Source organism: Myotis nattereri, assembly GCF_964212035.1.
Source record: "Myotis nattereri genome assembly, chromosome: 1".
In the NCBI taxonomy this organism is placed as follows: Eukaryota; Metazoa; Chordata; class Mammalia; order Chiroptera; family Vespertilionidae; genus Myotis; species Myotis nattereri.
In genome coordinates this window covers 3,799,689-3,825,713 of record NC_138075.1, presented here as the reverse complement: position 1 = coordinate 3,825,713, position 26,025 = coordinate 3,799,689, and the positions used below count along the sequence as shown (strand labels likewise).

The following is a 26,025-nucleotide window of genomic DNA, read 5'->3' as shown; positions in this document are numbered from 1 at the left end:
GTTGGGGAAAATCCGCTCTAAAGCATGGAGGTGATACAGGGTCTCTGAAGTGAGTGACGGTCAGGGTGGTGAGTCTAATAAGTGCATTTTGGAAATCTCTAAAATGCAGATGGTTCGGTATAATACAGAATAAGAAGGGTTTCTTTAACTGTCTGAATCATTGTAGCCCAGAGAACCAACTAGAGCCAACTTGTCCTGTTTACATGGAGTTTCTGTTTGTAACCAGCAAACCAGGTTGCTCAGCAAGTGTCGGCTGTCAGGACTCATTCAGACCTCAAGGTGGGGGAATACGCACACCTAGAAGTACTTGCATCTTGGACTAAAGAGAAATGGAACCAGGAGTTTACTAAGCACCAGGTAAGCCTGGCAGAGACACTTCACTCTGTAAATCCCTGCAAGTTCTTGGCTTGGTTCTCAGATGCCCTGTGGCCTTGGCTGGCTGAGTTGGACTGAAAACCCTACCCTCCTGTGCTCTCAGCCCGGACACTAGCCCGCGCGCCCTTTCTCACCCTGGGTCTCTCCCCAGAGCCGAGTAAAGTGCCAGTCTGTGTTGCTCTGATTTCTTGGTGTGGTTTACTTGCCTGGGAAGCACGCATCCCCACTCTTTCCAACTTGCAGATAACGTGCTTTCAGAACATGTGCTCTTGAGTGTAATGTCTTGAAACTGCAGACATTTCTTGGTGGAGCTCTTTGGGTCTTTGACGAGACTTCCTCTCACTTAACGTTGCCATGTAGCCAGCACGTGCTGAGGGTCTTCTGTGTGCTGAGCGTGTCGGTGGATCTGCAGTGGTTAAGAACTGCGGCCTAACCAACTTTTAACAGTCTCCATACAGCCTGCTAGTATGTCTCACATTTTGGGTTAAGTCCACATTAAAAAGCACTTAAATGTCCACAGAATGATAATCTATAAAAAGAACATTTAATAGCCATAAAAAAGAAGAAAATTTTACCCTTTGCAACAGCATGGATGGACTTAGAGGATGTTATGCTAAGTGAAGTAAGCCAGTCACAGAAAAACACGTACCATATGATCTCACTCAGATGTGGAATCTAGTGAACAAACTGAACTAACAAGCAACATAGAGACAGACTCAGATAGAGAGCAGGCAGGCCGCTCTGGTGGTGGTGGGGGGGTGGTGGTGGTGGTGGGGTGGTGGTGGTGGTGGTGGTTGTGGGGGTAGTGGGGGCAGGGGGGGTGGGGGTGGGAGGGGTGGTGGGGGTGGTGGGGGTGGTGGGCAGGGGAGGCGGGTGTGGAGGGGTTGAGCACAAACGAGGAAGAGCTTATGGACACGGCAGCAGTGCAGTGATTGCGGGGGAGGGGGCGGGTAGAGGTGGAAGGGTACGGGGGTATAAATGGTGATGGAAAAAAATAAAGTAGGATAAATTAAATGGAAAAAACACATTTTGTTTGTGTCATCTTCTGGAAAACTTTGTCTGTTCAATGGGGAAAAATCAAAAACAAAACTGTGAATCGACAGGTCTCATTAGTCAAAATATGGCTGTAGGAACCTGAAACCCTGAAATAGATTTAAGAGAGTTATAAAAACATGGTCTCTATTAGCAAGAATTGTTTTTCACAGTCTGTTTCATGTTTCCCTAATTCTACTTCTTGGTTCTAAAGTATGAGCTTCCATACATTTAGAATTTTTGTATTAATTTTGACTAATGGATTTCTTAGTTCTCACCTACAATACAATGGCTCCATAACCTCCTTTCATGTAAGTGTGTCCCGTCAGGCGAATGGTACATTTGTTCATACTGATGTCAATTTTATTTTAGGTTCTCATTATGACTTGCTATGTCGCCTTGATTGTTTTGAAAAATGGTTACTTGTCACTGTCAGACATTAACCTTTTGGTGTTTGATGAATGTCACCTTGCAATCCTAGACCACCCATATCGAGAAATTATGAAGGTAAGTTTTTATATTTTATCAGTCTTAATAATTCAGGTCAAATTAATGAGTATAAGCAGTGTTTTTATATATCAAAGCAATAATATTAGTTACTAATTTTGTGAACTTGGTTCCAGTGTTATGTCAATATTAATGAATGAATATTAATGTTCATTTACATCTATAGTCTATAATAATAAGCTATAATAAATAATCTATAATAAAACTAAATCTGTAATAAAATTTTAAGCATAAGAAATCTGCCTTTGTGATAAGTGGAACTTTTAAGCATGCTACCATAATTCTGCAAGTAATATTTTTAGTATTTGTCAGTCTTTTTGGACATGTTTTAATATGGTGATGCCTTTTTTATTATGGTCTTGCAAAATGAATTTCTTACTGTTAGTATCTTGTATTATGTTAGCTCTGTGAAAGTTGTCCATCATGCCCTCGTATTTTGGGACTAACTGCTTCCATTTTAAATGGGAAATGTGATCCAGAGGAATTAGAAGAAAAGATTCAGAAACTGGAGAAAATTCTTAAGAGTAATGCTGAGACGGCAACCGACTTGGTGGTCTTAGACAGGTATGCACTTCCGACGGACTTGTTGTGGCCAGACCAGCTAGAACTCACTCGAAGCCTGCAGGGCCCTTCCCGTGCCTCGCAGGAGGTGCCTGCGCAAGAGCACACCGTGGCTGTTAAAAGGAAAGAGCGAGACAGCAGTTCTTTACCAGGACAGTCCTTTCGAATGCAGGGGCTTAACCCTGTTTACACAGAGAGAGGCAGATGGAGGTGTTTCTGCCTTAGGAGAGAATATTGCATCAGCCTTGGCCCTTCATATTTGCTGATATGACAAGGACTGGGGACATGGATAGTAAATTTGTGTTCCTTTCCGTCAGTGTGTGTGCTTTGTTCTTCTGATCTAAATGTCACATGTGATGGTTTGAAAGAACATTACTTAGAGAATTCAGTATTTTACAATATGCTTTAAAATAATTGGAAACACCCTGTAGTTTTGAAAATGGATATGAATTTCTGAGAAAGATGTTTATGATTTCTAGGCTCGTCTCTTTGAGGGGGTTGCTATTTTGAGTTTCATTGAAACACACACACAGACACAAATTTTGATTTAAGTTTGTGGAAGGGAGCCTGTATAAATAAGATTTTTAAATAAATGAAACAAATTTAATACATATTAAAATACCTTTATATTCTTATCAGATACAGTCTTTTAACAAGTAAAGACATATTTAAATCTACAGTTTTCATTATTCTCAGGTTATGGCTTTAAATCAGACATGGGCTATGAATACCGGCTCCACTAATTGTAAGCTGTGACTGCCAATCCTTTACTGTTCCCGCATCTGTAAAATGCCATTGGCAGTCGCTTCAGGGCATTCTGCGATGACTAATTACGTAGACACCTAGAAAACGCCTCGCAGTGTGCCTGGCCTTTAGTAGAATTTTGGAAAATTCTCTTTGTAGAATGAGAAAAAAGGTAATGTTTTAGGTTATAGAACTTAGGTATCCAAATGCCATACAAAATACAGATCTCATAACCTTGAGGACATGTTATTTTTTACTTCCTTGCAAGGAAAGTAGAGGTATTAGATCATTTAAATAAAACTTTCTAGGATGATGATGATAGGTAATCTGTTGGATTTGGCATTACCTAGTTCTCAAAATGTGCCTCTTTGGTTAGGTATAGATTCTGGTTGAGAATAATGAAAACTAGTATTTAAATATGTCTTTACTGTACTTTTTCCTTAATTATTGTATGTGCTTTTAGAATATTATGTGCTACTCTGGTTGTCACATTTTATGAAAGATCCAATGAATGATACTGTAATTGACTGAAAGTTGGGGGAAGCTTTCCCTATAGCAGATTTTATAAAAACACATAAGAAGTAAAGTTGACATTTGCAAATGCTATACCTTCAACTAGTATGGAAATGGATCAATTTAATAACACCTCCCCCTACCATCTAACCCCCATCCCTGATTTCTGCTTCTGAATAGTATGTTGAGTTTCTTGAGTATTTTGACCAACATTATTCCTGAGGGGGCAAAAGATGAACGTCTAAAACTAAAAAACAAAATATAAAACCTGGCATAAAAATGAATTCTCAAAATTCTTGGACTGTCAGCTTTCTGCAGTCATTCCTTGAGCCCTGACAGGCAAACACATAGCATAGACACAAGTGAGCACCACTTCAGGGAGCCGGTGAGCCTGCCTGTTGTCCCAAGTAGGTATGCAAGCTGAACATAGGACGTTTCTTGCTTGGTTTAGATATGTAGTGGATGGTATTGCAGTAGTGCATTTACTGTAGTATTGACCACTTTTGTTCCTGATGTTAAAGATACACTTCTCAGCCGTACGAGATTGTGGTGGACTGTGGACCATTTATGGACAGAAGTGGGCTTTATGAGAGACTGCTGATGGAATTAGAGGAAGCACTTAATTTTGTCAATGACTGTAATATATCTGCACATTCAAAAGAAAGAGATTCTACTTTAATTTCTAAACAGGTAAGCAAATGCACAGTAAGTGTAGGACAGATAATAAAGGCTTCCGTTTGTGTTTAGTATTGAAATGAAAATATGCTTCTGATGAGGGTAGTTTCTATACTTTTTAACTTAAGGCCTGAACCTTACCTCTTTGGACATGTATCAGACATATATTGGGCTGAGTTTACTAGAGTATAGACCTCCCTGATAGAAGAGATGACTTAGGATGTTCATGCCATGGCTATTTGAATAAAAGGAATGAGTCTAGTTTTCTTATTTCTTGGTCAGATGAGTTAGTACCTGCTCAAACCCTTTGGCTAAACAAATTCTTTTGCTGTTTCCTTGTGTGTAACTGGATATGAGCTTGTCATCTCTGAATGGGATCCAGCTTTGAAAAGAGATCCCTTAGGATAATGGTTCTCAAAGTACGGACCCCAGACCAGCATCATCGGCACCCCCTGGAACTTGTTAGACATGTGAATTATGGGCTCACCCTGGACCTGCTGAATCTAAAACCGGGGGTGGGTCCAGCTGGCTGAGATTAACAGGCCGTCCAGTTACCCTGATGCTTTAAAACTTGAGAACCATTGTTCTAGGACTTTGCACCCGTTCATGAGTGCTCACGCTGTTGCATCTGCATCTTAATTTCTCTCTTGCTGATGTTTTCTGAAGCAGCAATGCCCAGACTCTCCTTAGCCCTTGAGTTGTCACTAAGTCCGTGTTCCCCCCAGTCTGTCTTTTACTCGCCTGCAGAAAGTTCCTCAGTCTCTCGCTGTGGATTGGCAGTCTGCTCTGAGCTAGGATTGTAAGGGGTGGTTCTCTGCGTATAAAGTTAAAGGAAAATTGTCTTGTTCTTTGATACCTAAAATAAGATGACTCCACTATGGAATTCTTTGTATAGTTACCTGAAAGTAAATGACTCAGTTGTCCTTCTAACTAATCAGAGATCTAAAAATAAAGTTTCATCTTTATACAGTTGCATCTTTTAATATCTATTATTTGATTATTTTTGCTGGGAAAAACAAAATGATGGTTCTGGGTGTGTGTGTGTGTGTGTGTGTGTGTGTGTGACAAAGTAGAGCTTGGAAAGACCACGGCCCCTGTCCCAACCTTAGGGCATTAACCTCAGCGTTCACATGAATGTGTGGGGTGCATTTATTTTGAAGGGGCAGATTGAAGATAATGGAAACCCCAGTTAAGCCTCAGAGGGCGCTGCTGCGTGATTATTGTGTAACATTTGGCTCTTTTTGTTCTGTAGATACTGGCGGACTGTCGCGCGGTCTTGGTAGTTCTGGGGCCCTGGTGTGCAGATAAAGTAGCTGGAATGATGGTGAGAGAACTGCAGAAACACATCAAACACGAGCAAGAGGAGCTGCACAGGAAATTCCTGCTGTTCACAGACACTTTCCTGCGGAAAATCCACGCCCTGTGCGAAGAGCACTTCTCACCGGCCTCCCTGGACCTGCGATTTGTAACTCCTAAAGTGGTCAGACTGCTGGAGATCCTCCGCAAGTACAAACCGTACGAGCGGCAGCAGTTTGAGAGCGTGGAGTGGTACAACAACAGGAACCAGGATAACTATGTGTCTTGGAGTGACTCTGAGGATGATGATGAGGATGAAGAAATTGAAGAAAAGGAGAAGCCAGAGACAAATTTCCCTTCTCCATTCACCAATATTTTATGTGGAATTATTTTTGTGGAAAGAAGATACACAGCAGTTGTCTTAAACAGGTAGATCTCTACGGTTCGCCTTTTCCCCAGAGCGGAGCCAGGCAGCGTGCTGTTCTGTGAGGCTCTGCGGGGCGGCGTCCGAGCTGCAGGGGTGAGGGCACGTTCCCGCACCATCGCCGCGGCCTGCTCACGGCAGTGCCAGGCAGGGTTGGCAGCGGGCATGTGTGCGAGCAGCTCTCCCAAAAGGCCCCGTTTCCCAGCCCTGAGGCTTGCTCTGCAAGGATGCAAACCTCTAACCCGCCTGAGGTGGAGAGCAAGTGGAGAACAATGACGTTCAAGTGAAGCCTTTTTTTGTCTTCAGCTGTTAGGCCCAGGTCAGATACCTGCTGTTCTGTGCGGCTGTGTTGGGCCTGTGTCAGTGTTGAGCATTCCACAGAGAGCTTTGTCCCGAAGGTAACCTTTGGGTAAACGTCATCTCTGGGTGGTGGTGTGGCTGATTTTTTATGTTAGCTTTTTTATCCCTTAAGTGTTAATTCAAGTTTGCAGTGGAAAAAGTTTTGAACAACTGGATTCGCAGCGTGGGTTAGTTCGTAGACTATATATTAAGTTTCCCGAGCCAGGAGAGAATAAGGTGTTAGGGAACATTTGGAGAATATTGGCAAAGGAGACGGTGGGCCCGCCCCTGCCCTTCCTGGGTTCCGGTGTGTCCGCCGCCCCGAGGGCTGGTTCTCGGGCTGTGGGCCGGTGCTTTGTTTGTAAGGGCCAGGTTCTTCTTCTGTGCTTCAGACAACCTGCTTTCTAGGACATCCGTTAATTGGCCCAGTGGGTCCCCAAGGCCTTTCCTGCAAGTAGTGATCCCTGAGGAGAAATGAAGCTTTGTTTCCTGAGGTAATTTCGGGTTTTTCTTTCTGAACTGCTTCTGACTGGTTTGGGATTTTTGAAAACTTAGTTGAGTAACAAGAAATTGGGCCCTGGGGCCGCCGTCTGGAGGTTTGCAGTCTGGTAATTTTCATGGTCATTGGGCCTGATCCCTGTGATGAACGCACAGTAAAGCAGCGTCGGGGAGTGAATTACGCTGAAGCCAGGAGTTTAAGGTTGGGAAGGGACTTCACCGACTCCCTAATCCAGACACTTGTGTACAAAAGAGCAGGGGCCCCGGGAGGAGAAGCGGTTTCCTCTGCGTTAGATTGCTCGTCAGTGACAGAGACCGTGCAGGCGGCCGGCATCCGCTCCGGTTTCCAGCTCCCTCTGCAGTCACCGTGCCCCTGGGCGTCGCAAACACCAACCCGCGCTTTGCTCGGTGGGAAGGCTGCCAGGAGCGGCCAGGACGGCTGTTGGGATCAGCATGGGAGACAGGCATTTCAGCCGTCAGGAGGGTTTACTGTTGGCACCGTTCTGGCCTGGTTGTAGACATACTCCCCGCCCCCCTTCCAGGACGGGTTAAGAATTACATTTTCTGGGGCTTGGAGAGAAGAAATGGGGCTATTTTCTTCCTTGCCGTCTCCTCTGCATGTGTTTTTAAATGTGGAGATGGGCCAGGTCTCATTGCAAGAGCATTAGCCTGAAAAGGTTTATCGAAAACCAGTCATTGCTTCCTATTGACTTTGAGGATCAGATTAATTGCGATCAACTCTCATAAAATGTGGCTGGAATTTAGTGTTGGATGATGAATCAAGAGCGATTTGAGGGTTGACTTTATGGGCAGCTAATTGAATATACAATAGAGGTCTTGTTCCAGTTTTTAATAAGCTTAGAAAAACTTCCTGAAGTCCAGATTCTTTCCTTCCATCAACTTAATGGGAGGAAAAGCCCTTCTTCAGTGAACAGCTTCACGGAGGGTGAGCTATTGTAATCTACGGGCAGTTTTCTCCTCTCCTCATTGAAAAATAAATCACAGCCCCTTCTGTGTACAGAGGAGGTGTACACACAGTCTTAGGTTCATAGCTTTCCTTTTGCCTTACTGTAGGGCTTTAGGGTTTATAATTTATCTTTGTACATGTGTATTTTTCAACTTCACAGCACTTTCTGAGGCGAAGGCAGATAATTTTACTCTATTATAGATGAGGAAACGGAGACGCAGTTGGTGACTCTCCCAAAATAACACTGGTAGGAAGTGCAGAGAATGGCTTCCCTTCTCTCTTCCCTGTGTAACTTCCTAACACATTGTTTGCGGGTAGTTTTTATCACGTGCTAACAGGTGGCGTGGGCCATTTTTGCTAATTTTTTGCACAAATGGCAACGTTCAGTAAAATTACGATAACTTTAGTTTACGTATTTATACGTTACCCGCATTCTACTGCTAGTCTATAAAAAACGTATTCATACGTGTCCCGCGCTCTACTACCAGTCAACGTAAAACGTATAAATATGTTTCCCGCATACAATGTGCTAATACTGTGTGACATTGGACAAACCAGGGTTCACACCCCCCCATTTCCCTAATAACCTTTTGTTTACAGAAAAGTTGCAAAGATGTGCAGAGTTCCCCTGTAGGCCCCCCCGCCCCCCCAGCTTTTCCCCGCCTATGCTATTAACATCTTACGTTATCACTAGGAGTCCCCCCCCCCCAGCTTTTCCCCGCCTATGCTATTAACATCTTACGTTATCACTAGGAGTCCCCCCCCCCCAGCTTTTCCCCACCTGATGCTATTAACATCTTATGTTATCACTAGGAGTCCCCCCCCCCCCCCAGCTTTTCCCCGCCTGATGCTATTAACATCTTATGTTATCACTAGGAGCCCGCGTGTGCGAGTAGCTCTCTGCCGCTGGCCTCCGCTGGCCACCCGCCCATCGCCGCAGGTAGCTCTCCGCTGCTCTGAGCTCCTGCCCCGCCCTCCTGTAGCTCTCCACCACTTGCAGATTGGTCCTGATGTTATGGCGTAATGGATAATGAGCATATTCCTCTCTTACTAGGTAGGGTTATATAGCATAGGGTAGGGTTATATAGGATGGTACCTTTGTCACAACCCAGAAGCTAACACTGGTGTGTTACTGTGAACTAAACTCCAGACTTGATTTGAATGTCACCAGTTTTCCTATTAATTTCTCTTCATGCATTTGCGTGTATGTCTCCCTAATCTCGGGTCTCTCACAGCTTCTCAGTGTGCCCTTGTTGGGATGACCTTGGCAGTCTTGGAGTCAGGCATTTTGTAGAATGCCTCTCACTTGGAATGTGTCTAACATTTTTCTCAGTGTTAGCCTGGGGTTTTGGGGTGTGGAAGAACACCCCAGAGATGAAGTGCCCTTCCCATTGTATTAGGGTTCCTGGCATCAGCGCGAAGCATCACAGGTGATGCTAGACTGGCTCACCTGGCTCACTGGTGTTTGCTGGCTTCTCCGCTATAGCTGTCTGTGGCCCTTTTCTTCCTTTATCCTTTGGAAGCAAGTCTCCAAGTCTGGTTTATCCGGGGAGGGCGGGCTAAGCTCCATTCCTGGAAAGCGGCTTCTCTGTGTAAGTCGTTAGAATTCTCTGTGAGGAAAACAGGTCTCTGTTAGCCTGTCTGCCTGTTTGTGTTTATTGGATCAGCATGGATTCATGTTTGTTTATTTTCTACTTTGGGCTGTAACCTAATACTAGGTTATTCATTTTGTTGCTTACATGGTCCACACCTTTGGGGCTGGCTCCTGTGTTCCAGTGATGTGCCGCCTCCTCTTGTGTTTGAGCACAGCCTTATGATCTGATGCTACTCGATGTCCAGCTCTTGTCCTTTCCCTGCTTTCCCTGCAGAACAGTCATTCCTCCAGGGAGCTCTGGCTCCTTTTATTTCTACCCACTCTACAGAGGTATATTTTGTGAAAGTTACCTAATGCCTCAGCCTCTTCATCTGTAAAATAGTAGCAATAGCTCTCTCTCCTATTGGACATTGTATGTAAAAATGTCTGTTTTCTCACCTGACACACAGTAGGAATATAGTGTCAATGTGTTATAACTATCAGTGATTGTTTTTTGGTAAGGTCATACAGGAGTTACATTTGATTTTCTCACTTTGATAAGAAAATATAAAGAGTAAAGATATTATTAAAGGTACTAGAGGCCCAGTGCAGGAAAATTTGTGCACTCAGGTGGGGGGGGTCTCAGCCAGCTTGCGCCCTCTTGCAGTCCGGGACCCCTCAGGGGATGTCCGACTAATGGCTCCCTATGAGGAGTGGGCCTAAGCCGTCAGTTGGACATCTTTACGCTGCCACGGAGGTGAGAAAGGCTCCCGCCGCTGTGCTGGCCAGCCATGAGCTGGCTTCTGGCTGAGCGATGCTCCCCTGTGGGAGCGCACTGACCACCAGGGGCAGCTCCTGCATTGAGTGTCTACCCCCTGGTGGTCAGTACGCGTCATAGCATCTGGTCGTTCCACCATTAGGGTCAATTTGCATATTACCCTTTTATTATATAGGATTGTTGATAACATATTTCAGTACCTGGCAGACATTTCAGATGATGTGCTTGTATCTATGAATTTTACCCCTTTGGCTCTCTGTGAATTAGCATGTTTAGTCAAGTCAGAAGCACATTTACTGGTTTTCAGAATCTAGCATGCGTAGTTCTTGTTTTGGGCCACGCTGCTTCCAGTGTAATTGGGTAGGCAGCGTGCATTTGCACACAGTGTGGCATTTGCACAGCCAGTGCCCGCTGTGGTGAGGTAGGTGCAGAGGTGGAAGCATCCAGAAACTCTTTGTTTGGACAGTATGTCTGTCAAATATAATACAACAGTAATGATTTTTAAGATTCATTTTGTTAATAGTTAATTTTCATGGAATTTTACAAAAACATTGGTCTCTGATGGATTTGAAATAAAAACAATAACCAGTTTGCTGTAGATAGTTTGAGAAGCTCTGAGCGCTGGAGGGCAGCGTAGTTGACCGCACAGCTTGCTGGTGGGATGAGGCGCATAGACTCACTGCAAGAGGCCAGAGAGCAGGTGAGATGGTGTCTCACGGTCCTCTTCCCGTGAAGTCTCCAGGCAGCTTGTCTGGCTGGTCCGCTCTGCAGTAGCAGACCTGTGTCGCTTCTCCGAAACCCACAGCTTCGACTTGGGCATGTGGTTTGGCATCCCTTCAACTTACCTGAGAGAGAAATATGTGTTCTCTCTCTAACTTTTCCAGCCTAGGCATAGGGCCTTTAGTGATTTCTCACAAGAGATTTTGTTTATTAATGTGCATATTGTGCCTTCTGTTCTCTGCAGCGTCGATGCGCGTGTCATTAGGAGAAATAACCCACTCCCAGGGCCTCTGTCTCAGCTGATTGGAGTCTGCCAGGCTGATCACTTGGCAAAGTAAAACATGTCCTCTGCCTGATCAGGAGTAACTTGAAACGCATCGTTTTAACCTCCGTTGCATTCACATTGATGATTGCTTACCTAAATAAATTTGGAAGTCCATATTTCTAAGATAATTGCATATTTTAGATGTGGGGTATGTTATTCGTGTGCATGTGGCATTGCTTTCTGTTACAGATGTCATAGTTTGTTGTAATAACTAAACAAAGCTTGGAATGTGCTATAAGGACGTTTCTGATCCTAACGTTTTCAGTGCTAGGATTGTAGGCAGGCTCCCAGGCTGTGCTGACGGGGAGGCAGCAGGGTATTTTAGATGGCCACTCAAAGTTTCCTCCAGCTCTTTGATATTAGTCTGTTTCATGTATTTAGAAAAGGAAAAAAGAATGGTTTGACTTAAAAATGCAGTTTTCTATTAGGAATTTATGCTATGTTGTATGACTTCAGAAGGACCATATGGAATCGCTTACGTCAGGTGTGGAACCATTTATCCTGTGTGCTGAGTTTTGAACGTGGATATTTCCAAAATAGCTGTGATGCCGTGCTAACTGTTCACCTTCTGTGTGTGTACAGTGATCTCCGCCTGCGGCTCTTCCCTGTCTCAGCTGGAAGGCCGGCTGAGGTGATGGGCACCTGGGCGAATGCGGAGGAGCAGGCCGTGTCGCGCTCTTTCCTCCGAGGGTGGGATGGGCTCTGGATGCTGTGCCCAGGCCCCGTGTCTGTGATGCAGAGCTGTGGTCAGCGCCGGGGGCCGGGACGGTGGGGGGTGGGGAGGCAGGTGCTCTCTCCCTGGAGCTGCTCTCGGTGCAGGGTGCCAGGGAGACGGAGCCCTGCCCCGGCTCCTTTCCGCACACAGCGGGGCGTCTCAGGCTCCTCTGCCGCAGAGCTTCCCCCTTGGCGCAGGGGGGTGAGCGTGGCACAGACACTAGGGCAGGCCTGCTGCCCCAGGTGGTGCCAGCGCCGAGAGGCGCATGCGGCCTGCAGCTGAGGTGGAGGAGGAATTGCTGTTTCTCTGCCTGCTCTGGCTCTGTCCCTTCCTGGGCCACATTTCTGTTACGTCATCACCCAAATTAGAGAGTTTGAGGCACTGTGACCATCGTATCCATCGGGCTGCGTCAGCCTCAGCCCTGTGGTTGTGTTACCAGAATTGGGCCCACAAACCTACTCAGCGCGGGGTGGCGGTGGTTTCTGTTGAAGCTACTTGGGGAAAGTGCCATTTTGTCAGGTATATTGGCTAAATAGGTGCGTTTCCGCTTTAAGGGAGACCTTATAAACAAAGTCTAAATGGTTTCCCTCACCAACGTTTAACTTCAAAATGTATATGATTTTCTTAGGTTGATAAAGGAAGCTGGCAAACAGGACCCAGAGCTGGCTTACATCAGCAGCAACTTCATCACTGGGCACGGCATCGGGAAGAACCAGCCCCGCAACAAGCAGATGGAAGCGGAGTTCAGGAAGCAGGAAGAGGTGACTGACGTTAAAATCACTACAGTGACAGTGTTCAGGCACAGGCGACACACTGCCCATAGGCACTCCCTTCTTCAGGCGCCTTGGCCTTTTCCCGTACGACAGGATGCCTGTCCATACACGGCTCCTCCTGAGGTGGTCGTGTAGTGATTCGAAATTGAGAATTAGAATTGCCCTGGTAAATCAGCTTTGTGTCTTATTTGCTGTCAACCATTGCACTTTCCTGTATCAACCCGAGGCACACAGCTCTGTTTCCTAGGAAAACGGCAGGCGTAGCCGCCACTCCTGATGACGCAGATGGCTGAAGCAACAAATGAAAGCTTTACCTGGAATGGTTTTGTTTTCCATAAAGATTTTGGCTTAGTTTTTTTCATACTTTTTAAGATTTTAATACAGGAAATAGCACTGTAAAGGTGCGAAAGCCTAATGTAGTATTCTGGCTCTCAAACAAAATATTTTTATTTAAAGTTTGTTATTTAACTTAAAAGTAGCAGAATAATTCACATTGATGCCGTTTTCTGTGTCCTAGCTTTTTGATAATATTCCATTTGGGGAGTCCGATGGCCAGAGGCTGATAGATCTGTCTAAAACCCCATTTACTTTATTATTTAACTTATCCTGAATTGGGAAATGGTGTTATTTTAAATCTAGGAAGAAAAAAGTTTCACTTTATTTTTTAACTAGAGGCCCAATGCATGAAATTTGTGCAAGAGGCTCGGCCCTCGAAGCCCCGGTTGCCTTGACCGGCCCTTGCAGCCCCTTGCAGCCTTGGTTTGTCCGGTGGTTCTGCTGTTCGGTCTAATTAGCATGCTAGCTCTTCATTATATAGGATTCTAATTTCTGCATGAAAAAGTTCTCACGATTCCAGAAAATAAATAATGCCTTGCCTATAATTTTTAATTTCAACTGATTTAGGGATTTTAGTGAATTATGACATCTTTGGGGGGATGTTGGCACAGTCTCACAGACAGATATCATTGTGGGGGGTCAGAATGTCAACAGGACGCAAGAAGTGGATTCATTGGGTCACTTTGTTGGCAGGAGTCTTTTGTGGTCATTAAAGACGCCAGCCCCTTCAACGTGAGGCTTTCTGTGGTTTGTGCGTGGACACGTCTGTAAAGTTGGAAGACACTTCGATTTCTCACGTCATATTCAGTTGAAAACTATTGTTAAATCAGAACTTCTTTGCCCATATGTTCATGCAGTATGAATTTTGTTTGATGTTATCTTCCTTAGCTTGGCCTTAAAAATTTAGCATGCCCAGAGTATATGTCAGAAATGACAGTTGTCACTTTTACTACATTTTTTTTTGGAAAATTTTTTAGAATTGCTTTTATTTGGTGGATTTTTTTTCAGGTACTTAGGAAATTTCGAGCACATGAGACCAACCTGCTAATTGCAACAAGTATTGTGGAAGAGGGTGTTGATATACCAAAATGCAACTTGGTGGTCCGTTTTGATTTACCCACAGAGTATCGGTCCTATGTTCAATCTAAGGGAAGAGCAAGGGCACCCATCTCCAATTATATCATGTTAGCAGATACGGACAAAATCAAAAGTTTTGAAGAAGACCTTAAAACATACAAAGCTATTGAAAAGGTAAGATCCAAAAGTTAAAGTTATTTCTATGTGCACAGAGATAGATAAAAATTCACCTACAGAGAATGACCTCAGCAGACCTGTGCAGTGTGTACATAAGAAAGTTGAACATAAGGGTGGTGCAAAATAGGTTCACAGTTGATTGTATGGAAAATAATACAATAATTAATAAATCACAATACAAGAATAAACTCTGTTTCGTGTACTTACAACTGTTAACCTACTTTTGCCCCTCCCTGTAATTACAAACAGCCAGCAGCATTTTCTAAAGCGCTTGCAAGCTTACAGTAAAATGGAGAAAGTGGTCATATGGATTATTCAGGAAGAATGCCTGGAAAGCACACTGAGTGTGGACAGTGTAGTGACAGTTGACGGTTTGGGTTCTGGAAGGATGTCAGAACGATATTGCTCCTATACTAATGGAAGAGACTGGTAATTGTGTGTGTGCGTGCGCTGTGCACTGTAAGCCTTGCACCTTTATGACGAGTGTCCCTCGTGACCAGTTCTAGAAGGAACGCACAGGGAGGAATTTTCTGCAGCAGGTGGCTTTGGAGTATTGAAGGGTGTTTGGAAGAGAGTTTCCTGTCAAGGGGCCTTTTTCTAGAGGGACGGAGGTGGACAACGCACATATGGCAAAGAAGGCGTTAGTTGCCTCACAGATTCTGTTTTAAATGTTCAGATCTTGAGAAACAAATGCTCCAAGTCAGTTGACACTGGGGAGACTGACATCGAGCCTGTGGTGGACGACGACGACGTGTTCCCGCCGTATGTGCTGAGGCCCGATGACGGGGGTCCACGCGTCACAATCAACACGGCCATTGGGCACATCAATAGGTACGTGTGAGCTCACCGGCGTGGAAGTCTCTGAGTACTGAAGGTTTCAGTCTAAACCTGTAGGGACTGCATTGTTGTTTACCTTTTGCAAACAGAGACCCATCTTTCCATTTATGGCTTGTAATATTTTGATAAGAGAAAAATGTGAAGTTGCTTTTTTCCATTCATTCTTCTTTTTAGTCAGGGGGCTAAAACAGTATTGTGCAATGAAAATGTTTAGTTCCCATCGACAAGCTTGACACAATGAAGGTGTGCTTATTTTAATTAGATTTAATTTTACAATGCTCACTAATATTTTTCTGAATTCTGAAGTTTATTGTTTTGTGCCACAAATGTTGGGAAATATTGAATTTTTCACCTGCAACAATTTAAGATTATGATGCATTAACTTGTATAGTTGAGTATGTTCTAATTTACTTGGTCCTGACTTGGTAATAACATTTCTAAGAACGAAGAAAAGCAGATACATGCCTAGAGTATGTATCAGGATAAATCTTATGCAGAGGTAAAACACAGGAGCAGCCAGCATAAGACTTTCTTTTCAACTTTTTATTTCAAAATAAATTAAAACTTTAAAATGTTGCAAGAATACTAGTAAGAGCTCCCATGTCCCCTCAACCAGAGAGGCCTATTCAGGTTTCACGGGATGTGCTTGGTAGTGAGAGAATCCCACCTGGGGCCATGGGTTGGTCTGTTTTTCTCATCACCTCTTGTCTCCGTCAGCCTGGAACTGATCTTCAGGCTTCCTTCACTTTAATGGCCTTGCAGCTTTTGAAGATTACAGGCCAGTCACTTTGTGGCCTGTCTCTCAGTGTGGCTTCGCCTGGCAAGTGCAAGATCGTTAAGGAACAAACACTGGCGGTGTGTTCTCTTAACAGACTCAGAGCCTCTTCTGCACGCACTGCCCAGCACGGTAGTCACTGGACACGTGACTATTTAAGTCCAGATTTCAATTTTAATTAAAATTAAATAAGGTAAAAAGTTTAGTTCCCTGGCTGCCCTCTCCACCTTTCAGGGGCTCAGTGGCCGCCTGGTGGACAGCGCCCTTCCAGAGCATCGCTGCAGGAAGTCTGTTAGACACACTGTTCCTTGTTGACAGTGTGAAGCAGTGAGGCTCCCACTCCACTAAGTGCCGCTCCAGCAGAGGGGAAGAGGGACCTCAGAAGTCAAACTGAGGGTGTGACTGTCAGTAACATGTTCTCATCTGTCTCTCAGTGTAGATTGAGCATCAGAATTCCTTTTTCTCCCCAGATACTGCGCTAGATTACCAAGTGACCCGTTCACTCACCTAGCTCCTAAATGTAGAACCCGAGAGTTACCTGATGGGACATTCTATTCAACTCTTTACCTGCCAATCAACTCACCTCTTCGAGCCTCCATTGTGGTAAGTTTAGAGAAAGAAATGATGTGCCTTCGGTATCACTACATAACTCACGGACTCGCAGAATTGGGGTGTATGACCTCGAGGCCCCGCCACGATCCGATCAGTGTCTGCATTTCTGACAGAACGGTTCAGCTGTGACCTAGATGCGTAGTGACCCCGAATTCGGAGCTGTCATTGGGCTGCCCTATTGCTCTCCTGACCTGAGGCTCTGTCTTTGAGTAACTGCTGTCTGTCCTTGGTCCCAGTGCTCATTTCCAGATATTGGAAGATGACTAATTTCTATTGCACATTGAAGGTTGTTCAGAACTATTATCATGTATTTTGTAGTCAAATCTTGATATATCTTTATTTTTTTGTTACATGCTTGTAGATTAATGAAAATAAAATATATTAAAATTTAAATTCACCAAAATTGTTAATTCTTAGTTACAGTTTATTCAGTTTTCCTGGGAAAGATTTTTAAAGTTGGCTTTTAGATATGGAGAATAGGATTTTTTAAACTTGTGGACATTTTTCAAAAGAAAGAACTTTCCTCTGGTAAATTTCAACCTGAAAGGTATTGGGACAGAAGTTCTGTAGGCATTTTAGGTGTTAATGACAATATAGCTGCGTGCATACACAATGGAAATATTTCTTGTTACTTTCAGGGTCCCCCGATGAGCTGTATACGATTGGCTGAAAGAGTTGTAGCTCTTATTTGCTGTGAGAAACTGCACAAAATTGGTAAGCATTTGAAAAGCACGTGCAAATAAAAATAAAGTTAAAAACATTGTAAAGCAAAAGCATGTCAAGGACTTTATAGGGCGACGGGTTTTGTGGGGCTGTGAGCTGTGTCGGGGGAGGGGGCTTGGTTTCCCTCTGCCGAGCTCCAGACAGCTCTCCTTTGTCGCTTTCTTTACTGACTCCTTTTAGATACATAAAGATTTCCGTATACTGTTGAATCATGAATGTTTGCATTTTAACACCAGTCTCTCAAACTAACCTATATTAGTGTACAAGTTAATCCACTTCCTTAAAAATGGGAGGACGTGATCCCCATGGCTTTTGTAAAGTGATGACAATGTGCTCTTTTCCTGTTGGGATGTTTTTGTTTTTGAAATTCTGCTCATATTGAATATATGGATTCGGCATAGACTTTGCCTTAAGTATCATGTTCAATTACGTTTTTATTAAGAGCAAGGATGCTTTAGTTGTCATTACTCCTCCAGTTGCTTCCTCTGTATCGTTGACTAATTAGGGAGGCAACATCTGTATTGCGTGTGTCAGCTCTCTCTACATTTCGTAGGTGAACTGGATGACCATTTGATGCCAGTTGGGAAAGAAACTGTTAAATATGAAGAAGAGCTTGATTTGCATGATGAAGAGGAGACCAGTGTCCCAGGCAGACCAGGCTCTACAAAGCGAAGACAGTGCTACCCAAAAGCAGTTAGTATTGGTTAGAGCCGAATAAAAATCTGGCCTTGTCACCTTCTTTCCTGCTGCATCAAATCTCAGCTCCCCTGGCTGGCTTCCCAAACCCTGTCATTTGGCCCCTCTGGACCTCCACTGCCTTCCCTCCCGCTCCTGCCCTCGGATCTGCCCCTGCCCACTCGGACATGGCAACTCTTTTTCTTTCCGAAAGGATCTTAGACTCACCTATCAGGTTCTATCCAGAACAAGTGTATTTCTTTTAAAGAGGTATTCTTTGTTTTACTCACTGTGGTGATAAGGTGCTTGCTTTACTTACGTGTGGGGCTAAGACAGAAGAGGATTTGTATGATCAAATAGATAAGCGGAAGGGTGCCTGTTCAGGGTGAGGGGCACACTGGCAGGCATAAGTACAAATACCTGTCAGGAGTTAGGGTGTGGCCTGCTAGGCGTCAGAATCCGTTCTCTCAGCGTATGTGTCCAGGTGGATCGGTGGCAGTTCGTGCACTAAAGCAGCCGCGTCTGACTTCTGGTTCCAGCTGTAGAATCAGCAGTGCATTATGGGTAGGTGAACATGGGCCTTGTATCCCAGACCTGAGAAATGCTTATTTACTCTCCAGCGGGCTACGCAATAGGCGGTCTTGTGCCTCGGTTCTTCTCTCGGCTTCTCAGCAGCATTTGGTAAAGCCCGGAGTAAGGTTCTTTTCTTGCCAGCGTCTGGAAAAGAGGCTATTATATTTGAGCATGATGCTGAGTTTTTCTTTCCAATTCTAGATTCCAGAATGTCTGAGGGATAGCTATCCCCAACCCGATCAGCCCTGCTACCTGTATGTGATAGGAATGGTTCTAACGACCCCATTACCTGATGAGCTCAACTTCAGAAGACGGAAGCTCTATCCCCCCGAGGACACCACAAGGTGCTTTGGGATACTGACAGCCAAACCCATACCTCAGGTGAGGCACTGCGTCATGACTGCCGATGTGAGGCGGAAAACGACTTAAGAGTAACGGCCTTGTTCCTGCAGTGTGCTCAGTATTTAAAAAGTGAGCTGTCTCTCCCGCTTCCTGATAGAAAGCATCACTTCTCTCCTGAAGTGAAATACTTAGAAAGGAATCGGTACCTGTTAACCGTGGGCACTTTGTCTCCTTTGTGCTAAGATTCCGCACTTTCCGGTGTACACTCGCTCTGGGGAGGTCACCATATCCATCGAGCTGAAGAAGTCTGGCTTCACGCTGTCTCTCCAGATGCTCGAGTTGATCACAAGGCTCCACCAGTATATATTCTCACATATTCTTCGCCTTGAAAAGCCTGCACTAGAATTCAAGCCCACAGACGCTGACTCAGCATACTGTGTTCTACCTCTGAATGTTGGTAAGGACCCGACTCGAAAGAAGGAACATTTGGCTTGGCAGCTGCTTTTGTACATAATACAGAAGCCTCTTACCGTGCTAACTCTGTGTTAGACACATGTGAATAGAGAGCTTACGTCAGAGTCTTTTCCTATTGATATTTTAACAAGCTAACAGTTTTTTCTTCCCTAAGTGAATGACTCCAGCACTCTGGACATTGACTTTAAATTCATGGAAGATATTGAGAAATCAGAAGCTCGCATAGGCATCCCCAGTACAAAGTACTCAAAAGAAACACCCTTTGTTTTTAAATTGGAAGATTACCAGGACGCAGTTATCATCCCAAGGTGAGCGGCTGGCGGAGTGAGGGCTGGCGGGGCGCTGTTTCCGAAGAGTCACTTGTTCGCATGGGAGAGCGTGCGCTGCGGTTTGGCATTGCTGTTTCCCTTCATGGTGGACTTGTTTTCTCCAGTTCATGTCCTTATAAAACAACACCTAAATCCTGTCGTGAAAGATCAGGTCATCTGAGGGTGTTGACAGGCTTTCTTCCTAAAACCGCCCTCCTTTTAATCCCCAAAGTCTTTGAGAATTTGATCATAAATAACATTTCGCTTAACATTTTTATAAGGAATAATGTTATTAAGTTCGAAGGAACTAGTAAATCTGAATTTCTCTTATTTTGTACAAATGTAGGGAATGGAGATTTTAGGCACTTTCAGCGTTTGAGCGCTGGCTCTAATGCTTTTCGCCTGATTTTTTTCTTTGTGTGCCTCAAAGCCATAGTTAGTGTTAGCTGTCATCCAACTACCAGCATTAGTAACGGGGTAGTAGCCCACTTCCGTGGCCGGTGTGTCACGGTCGCATTGGTAATGTACACGTGTCTGCTCAGCGTGGGTATTGGAAGCTTTCTGTGCTGTTTATATTGATGGAACGAAGAGTTACTTAATGAGGCCCTTTAGCTTCCATGTGTTACGGAGGTGTAGGTACTAAGACAGAAGGGGAGATGGTCAGGTAGGCTTTGCTCGATATAAATGTAGTGCTTTTTTTCAAATCCACTTGAAATATATAATTTGGAATTAAAGTTTTCGTTACTGTTATTTATTTTTAACCTTTTGAACTCTTACTTTACAATCGTGTTTCCATTTCCATATTAAAAACAGTGAGTTGTGTTTTGAGAACAGTTGCTTTAAACCACAAGTCATTATTTTTTTTTATTTTTTTTTAGGTATAGAAATTTTGATCAACCTCATCGGTTTTATGTTGCTGATGTGTACACTGACCTTACCCCACTGAGCAAATTTCCTTCCCCCGAGTATGAAACTTTTGCAGAATATTATAAAACCAAGTACAACCTTGACCTGACCAATCTCAACCAGCCGCTGCTGGATGTGGACCACACATCCTCAAGGTAAGCCTGCCCCTGGGGCGCTTTTCCAGCACGCAGTAGGCACACGCAGAGGCTCACGGTGTACTGCCCCCTTGGACCCTGAAACCAGATGCTGTGCTCACAGACTGCCCAGGGTGTGGTCCAGGGTCCGTGGTGACGATGAGCTCTTCAGGCGGGCAGGTGGCACTGGGAGAGCAGACTTGGTCTGTTTGATAAAATGGTTTTGCCGTTTTTGCAGACTTAATCTTTTGACACCTCGCCATTTGAACCAGAAAGGGAAAGCCCTTCCTCTAAGTAGTGCTGAAAAGAGGAAAGCCAAATGGGAAAGTCTGCAGAATAAACAGGTAATGTTATGAGCATCACTTAATAAAGATAAGTTTGAATTTTATATTATCAAGTGAACTAAGTGACTTGTAAACGTTTTGGAAATTGCCCAACCCTTAGGTTTTGTTTTGGTTTAACTGATGTTATGTGTTGACTTTTATTTGAGTATTTTTTTGGTAAGTATGAGCAGTTTAACTTTTACCCTTGGTCCATTGGTACAATTATACATGAATCATCCTTATAAATTCTAGGATAAATCCCATTTGCCCTCAAGGATTATTTGAAAAAAAAATTTTTTTTCAATATATCAATTACAGTTGACAATAGTTGCAGGTGTACAGCATAGTGGTTAGACATTATATAACTTCACCCACATAATCCCTTCCGTAAGCCTTACACCTCCCTGACACCATACACAGTTATGACAGTGTTACTGTGTTCCCTCTGCTGTACTTTCCATCCCTGTCACTGTTTTGTAACCACCGATTTGTACTTCCCAGTCCCTTCACCTTTTCACCCAGCCCCTCCCCCTCCTCACCTAGCAGCCATCAGTTTGGCTTATATCTTTGGTCCATTGACACAATGATACCGTGAAGTCATCCTTATAAATCCTAGGATAAACCCCATGTGGTCTTCAAGGATTTGTATGAAAATATTTTCAAAAATAAGATTTTGCTAGTATTTAACGATTTTTGTCCTTATCCAGTAGTGAAAGTGATCTTAGCTTTCTTTTCCATTCTTCTGTGTGTTTGCTTTATATTAATGTTTTCACATTTCTTCGTATTCAAAGATACTGGTTCCCGAACTCTGTGCTATCCATCCGATCCCAGCCTCGCTGTGGCGGAAAGCCGTCTGTCTCCCCAGCGTTCTGTACCGCCTTCACTGCCTTCTGACCGCCGAGGAGCTCCGAGCCCAGACAGCCAGCGATGCCGGCGTGGGAGTCAGATCCCTTCCTGTGGATTTTAGGTAGGCCTGTTTACAAAAGAACTGAATTAAGTTTAACTTTATCTAAAGTGGTTCTTAAAAGACTAAAAGAACAAGGATGCCTAATAGGTGACATAAATGCGTCCTTTGATTCCTAAGTGAAAAATCTACATATTGAGTCCTGTGTTCCTGTGACGTTATAGAGGGAGGTGAGATCCTAGGATCAAAAATAGTCACCCTCCCTCGGCGATGGGAGCTGAAATGAAAACAGTCCTTGTAACCGTGCTGACCTTCGAAGCCTGCTTCCTCTTACAGATCGGATTTATATTGAAAAGCAGTGCCTTGGTTTCTTCGTCTTCATTATGTTCTCCCCCCATTATTTCCCCACTCGTAAAGTCTCTGCACTCTCTGGGAATTATTGGTTTAACCTCTCAGATTAATTTTGATTATCCAGTTGGCAAGACCATGTGGCTCTGGAGAGTGAGGGACTTTAAAATGGAATGGCAGGAACTGCTGTTCGCTCCTCTTCCGCGTTGTTAGCTTAGGCGCAGAGAGGTTATGTGAATGGCCCAAAGTTCCCAGCTCGTGAGCCGGAGGACTGACCCGGCTTCAGCGCCTGGCGGCCACACTGTTACTGACGGATGGAAGCCGCGCAGGCGCCCGTCCGCTCCGCAGTGCAGTGCAGGCTTCTTCCTTGGAGACTGGTTTCTCCTCTCCAGTAGGAGCACAAATACAGGGATCTCTGTTTCATAGTCAGATGACTCTTGCTCTAGGCCTAGCCCTTTTGAAGGATCTGATGAAAAGTTATAAAAATGTCTTTGCAGATACCCTAACTTAGACTTTGGGTGGAAAAAATCTATCGACAGCAAATCTTTCATCTCAATTGCTAACTCCTCTTCAGCTGAAAATGATCATTACTGTAAGCACAGCACAATTGTCCCTGAACATGCTGCACATCAAGGTGCTAGTAGAACCTCCTCTCTAGAGAATCATGACCAAATGTCTGTGACCTGCAGAGCGTTACTCAGTGAGTCACCTGGTAAGCTCCCCATTGACGTGCCCACAGACCTCACAGCAATTAACGGTCTTTCTTACAATAGAAATCTTGCCAATGGCAGTTATGATTTAGCTAACAGAGACTTTTGCCAAGGAAATCAGCTGAATTACTACAAGCAGGAAATACCTGTACAACCAACTACCTCATATCCCATTCAGAATTTATACAATTGTGAGAACCAGCCCACGCCCAGCGATGAATGTACTCTACTGAGTAATAAATACCTTGATGGAAATGCTAACAAATCTACCTCAGATGGCAGTCCCGTGGGGGCCACGGTGCCTGGTCCCACAGAAGCTGTTGCCGTGCGCAAGGACAGGCTGGGCTCTGCGCAGAGCCCCTCTCCTGGCTACTCCTCCAGGACTCTGGGCCCAAACCCTGGACTCATTCTTCAGGCTTTGACCCTTTCGAATGCCAGTGATGGATTCAACCTGGAGCGGCTCGAGATGCTGGGGGACTCCTTCCTAAAGCACGCCATCACCACGTATCTATTTTGCACTTACCCTGATGCGCACGAGGGCCGCCTTTCATACATGAGAAGCAAAAAGGTAAGAGTTCCTCCTTTTACGTTGAGAGTTAGAACAATTACTCGTTGTGCCCGGATTGGTTGCAAGTATTGGGTAGTTTCGGGGAGAAGAAAAGTATTAACCTCAGGGATCCCACACCGTCATGTGCCGCTGAAGCCGGTGGCATGCGTGCCCAGGAGTGACACAGATCTGCTTGTCACCGATGAAGCACTCAGGTTTGGGGGCTGCTGATCTGATGTGACTGACTGACTGATAGACATTCAGTTCAAATGCAGCATCTGTGAGAGCTCGCGCCCTCCTTAACGGAGGTGAATGAGGCGTTTACTTGGGAGAGCGCTGTCTCGGTGGACAAGACACGGCTTCCACGGGGCGCGCGTCTCCGAGGCGCAGGGTGCTGGGGAGGGAAAGAGCAGCACTCCTCAGCTCAGTCCCCAGCGGGAGGAGCCTGAGCCTCGGGCTCTGAGTGAGCCGTGCCTGATAAGACAAAGGGAGGGCGCGCTCTTAAATTTAGTGTGGAGTCAAGATTTAAGGAAGAAAAGTAGTGAAGGTAAAATCTTTAATGATGATGAAAAGAGGTGTCACAAGTCAGCGTGTGCCTGTTTGGCAGATAACTTAGCTCCGGTTAGCCTGAGCACTCAGCGAGGGGTTACCACTCACGGTCAGAGGAGGTGTTCACGGAAGAGGTGTGTCCACAGTGCGGCCGTGAAATGGACAAATGGCAGAGCCTGTCGGCTCTCTGGGTCGGTGGCGGCCACGGTCAGAAGTGTGGAAATGCCTGAGAAAAGACCTGAAAAGGCGGTGGGTCGAAGCCGCACTCCTGGGCGAGGGAATCTGCACTTTGAACGTGTAGGTCACTGGAATGTTGAAGGCACTTTCTGCAGGAGGGACTGTGAATATCAGTAAAGCGGTGGTTTGAAATGATCGGTCTGGCAGCAGCACGCAGCGTGAGTTGAAAAGCAAGACCAAACCAAGCTGAGCAGTCAGTTGGCTTTGAAGAATCTGAGCGTGAGCAGAAGTGGGTGTCGGGGGAGTGGTATTTCAGAGGCAGTGATGCTGGCCGACACGAAGTGCTTCCTCTGCCAGACCTGCTCTCTTCTTCCGTCTTGTCGATGAGGGTGCTGGGGCAGCAGAGGCGAACTGCCTGAGCCATGGCAGGTAGATGGCAGCCCAGCCTGGCTATGAGAGACCTCGCTCTTCACCATTGCACCGACCTGCCCTTGATATTGCCCTGTAACGCCAGGCACTAGACAGTACCTTACAGCCCTTCTCCTGCAATCTTTTCAACAAGCCCCTGGGAGGTAGATAACGTCTCCATTTTGCAGATGAGAAAACTGCTTAGAGAGCTTAGCTCCTGTAGGTCATCTAGCTAGTCCGGGGCAGTCAGGCATTCATCCGAGGCTGGAGCCCCTGCCTTTCACCATCGTCTCTGCTGCATCCCAGCACGGTAGGGAGGATGTAGCGATGGCAACCACACACACACACACACACACACACACACACACACACACACACGGAGGTTGGGGCGATAATGATGCTGGTTGTGAGGTAGACAAATGTAGGAATCAGGGTTCAGGTTGGGTGTTTAGACCTCATGAAATATGAAGTGGGATGTTCAGATAATTGAGAATTTAGGACTAACATATGGTTTGGGAAATAAGCTTTATATGAGTGAGATTTCCCAGGGGTGGTTGGGAATCAGAGGCTAAGAATGACTACCCTGTTAGGTAAGAAAGACATGATTTTATATTTCGAAAATCCATCCATTCATCTGCTCAGAGAGCTTTGACTCCTCTTTCCTGTGGAAGTTCCCCCTCCCTTTGCCTGGGGTAAGACCTTCCAGGGTGCTCAGCCCCAGATAGGCCTGTCTCCTAGCCAGGCCGACGCCCTTGTCTTCCCGTGGACCCCGGGCCCCGGGGCACACAGAAGCTGGTGGCTTCTCGGAGCACTCGCCCATTTCCCCTTGCTGAATCCGGCTTGTCCCACATTGAGCTCCATGAGTCCTTCCTTAGTTCTCTCCTGCCAGCTGTTTCCATCGACTTGTGATTCCCCTCCTCTCACTGGCATCTGGGATGCGGTGTCCTCATAGTATGGAGAAGGAACTAGCATTTGTCTGAGCTGTTACATGTCCCAGCCTAGGAAAGCCCTTCAGCAAGTGCTGGGGTCGGTGGGCGCCTCTCCCTCCGCGCTGCTCTGTGCAGAGCCCGCTCCTGCTGACATTGTTCTCCCAGGGACGCTGCCCTGGCGCCTCTCCCGCTGGGTGCTGGTCCCGTGGGATTGCGTTACGTGGAAGAAGGGCTCATGAAGGACTTAAATAAAAAGAAACCCAGTGTTTAGAAAACGGAGATGAGGTGACAGTTCTAGACACTAGTTTCCAAGTAAAAATGAGACAGAAATGCAGTAATTTGAGGAGATGGGAAGCCTCAGGGAAA

At 45.2% G+C, this 26,025-nt stretch overlaps 1 protein-coding gene across 1 annotated transcript in view; it reads left to right on the top strand.

Moving 5' to 3' along the window:
* The window catches only part of DICER1 (dicer 1, ribonuclease III), a 60,489-nt gene that overhangs the window by 23,415 nt on the left and 11,049 nt on the right, over positions 1 to 26,025 (top strand). Inside the window, exons 6-23 of the mRNA XM_081090496.1 lie at positions 227 to 357; positions 1,780 to 1,914; positions 2,318 to 2,478; positions 4,254 to 4,422; positions 5,660 to 6,132; positions 12,671 to 12,803; positions 14,160 to 14,402; positions 15,082 to 15,236; positions 16,488 to 16,620; positions 17,268 to 17,343; positions 17,906 to 18,045; positions 18,802 to 18,981; positions 19,186 to 19,399; positions 19,571 to 19,724; positions 20,603 to 20,785; positions 21,003 to 21,108; positions 21,879 to 22,054; positions 22,837 to 23,617. Coding sequence (XP_080946622.1) covers positions 227 to 357; positions 1,780 to 1,914; positions 2,318 to 2,478; positions 4,254 to 4,422; positions 5,660 to 6,132; positions 12,671 to 12,803; positions 14,160 to 14,402; positions 15,082 to 15,236; positions 16,488 to 16,620; positions 17,268 to 17,343; positions 17,906 to 18,045; positions 18,802 to 18,981; positions 19,186 to 19,399; positions 19,571 to 19,724; positions 20,603 to 20,785; positions 21,003 to 21,108; positions 21,879 to 22,054; positions 22,837 to 23,617 — 3,743 coding nt within the window. The remainder of the gene's footprint in view (positions 1 to 226; positions 358 to 1,779; positions 1,915 to 2,317; positions 2,479 to 4,253; positions 4,423 to 5,659; positions 6,133 to 12,670; positions 12,804 to 14,159; positions 14,403 to 15,081; positions 15,237 to 16,487; positions 16,621 to 17,267; positions 17,344 to 17,905; positions 18,046 to 18,801; positions 18,982 to 19,185; positions 19,400 to 19,570; positions 19,725 to 20,602; positions 20,786 to 21,002; positions 21,109 to 21,878; positions 22,055 to 22,836; positions 23,618 to 26,025) is intronic.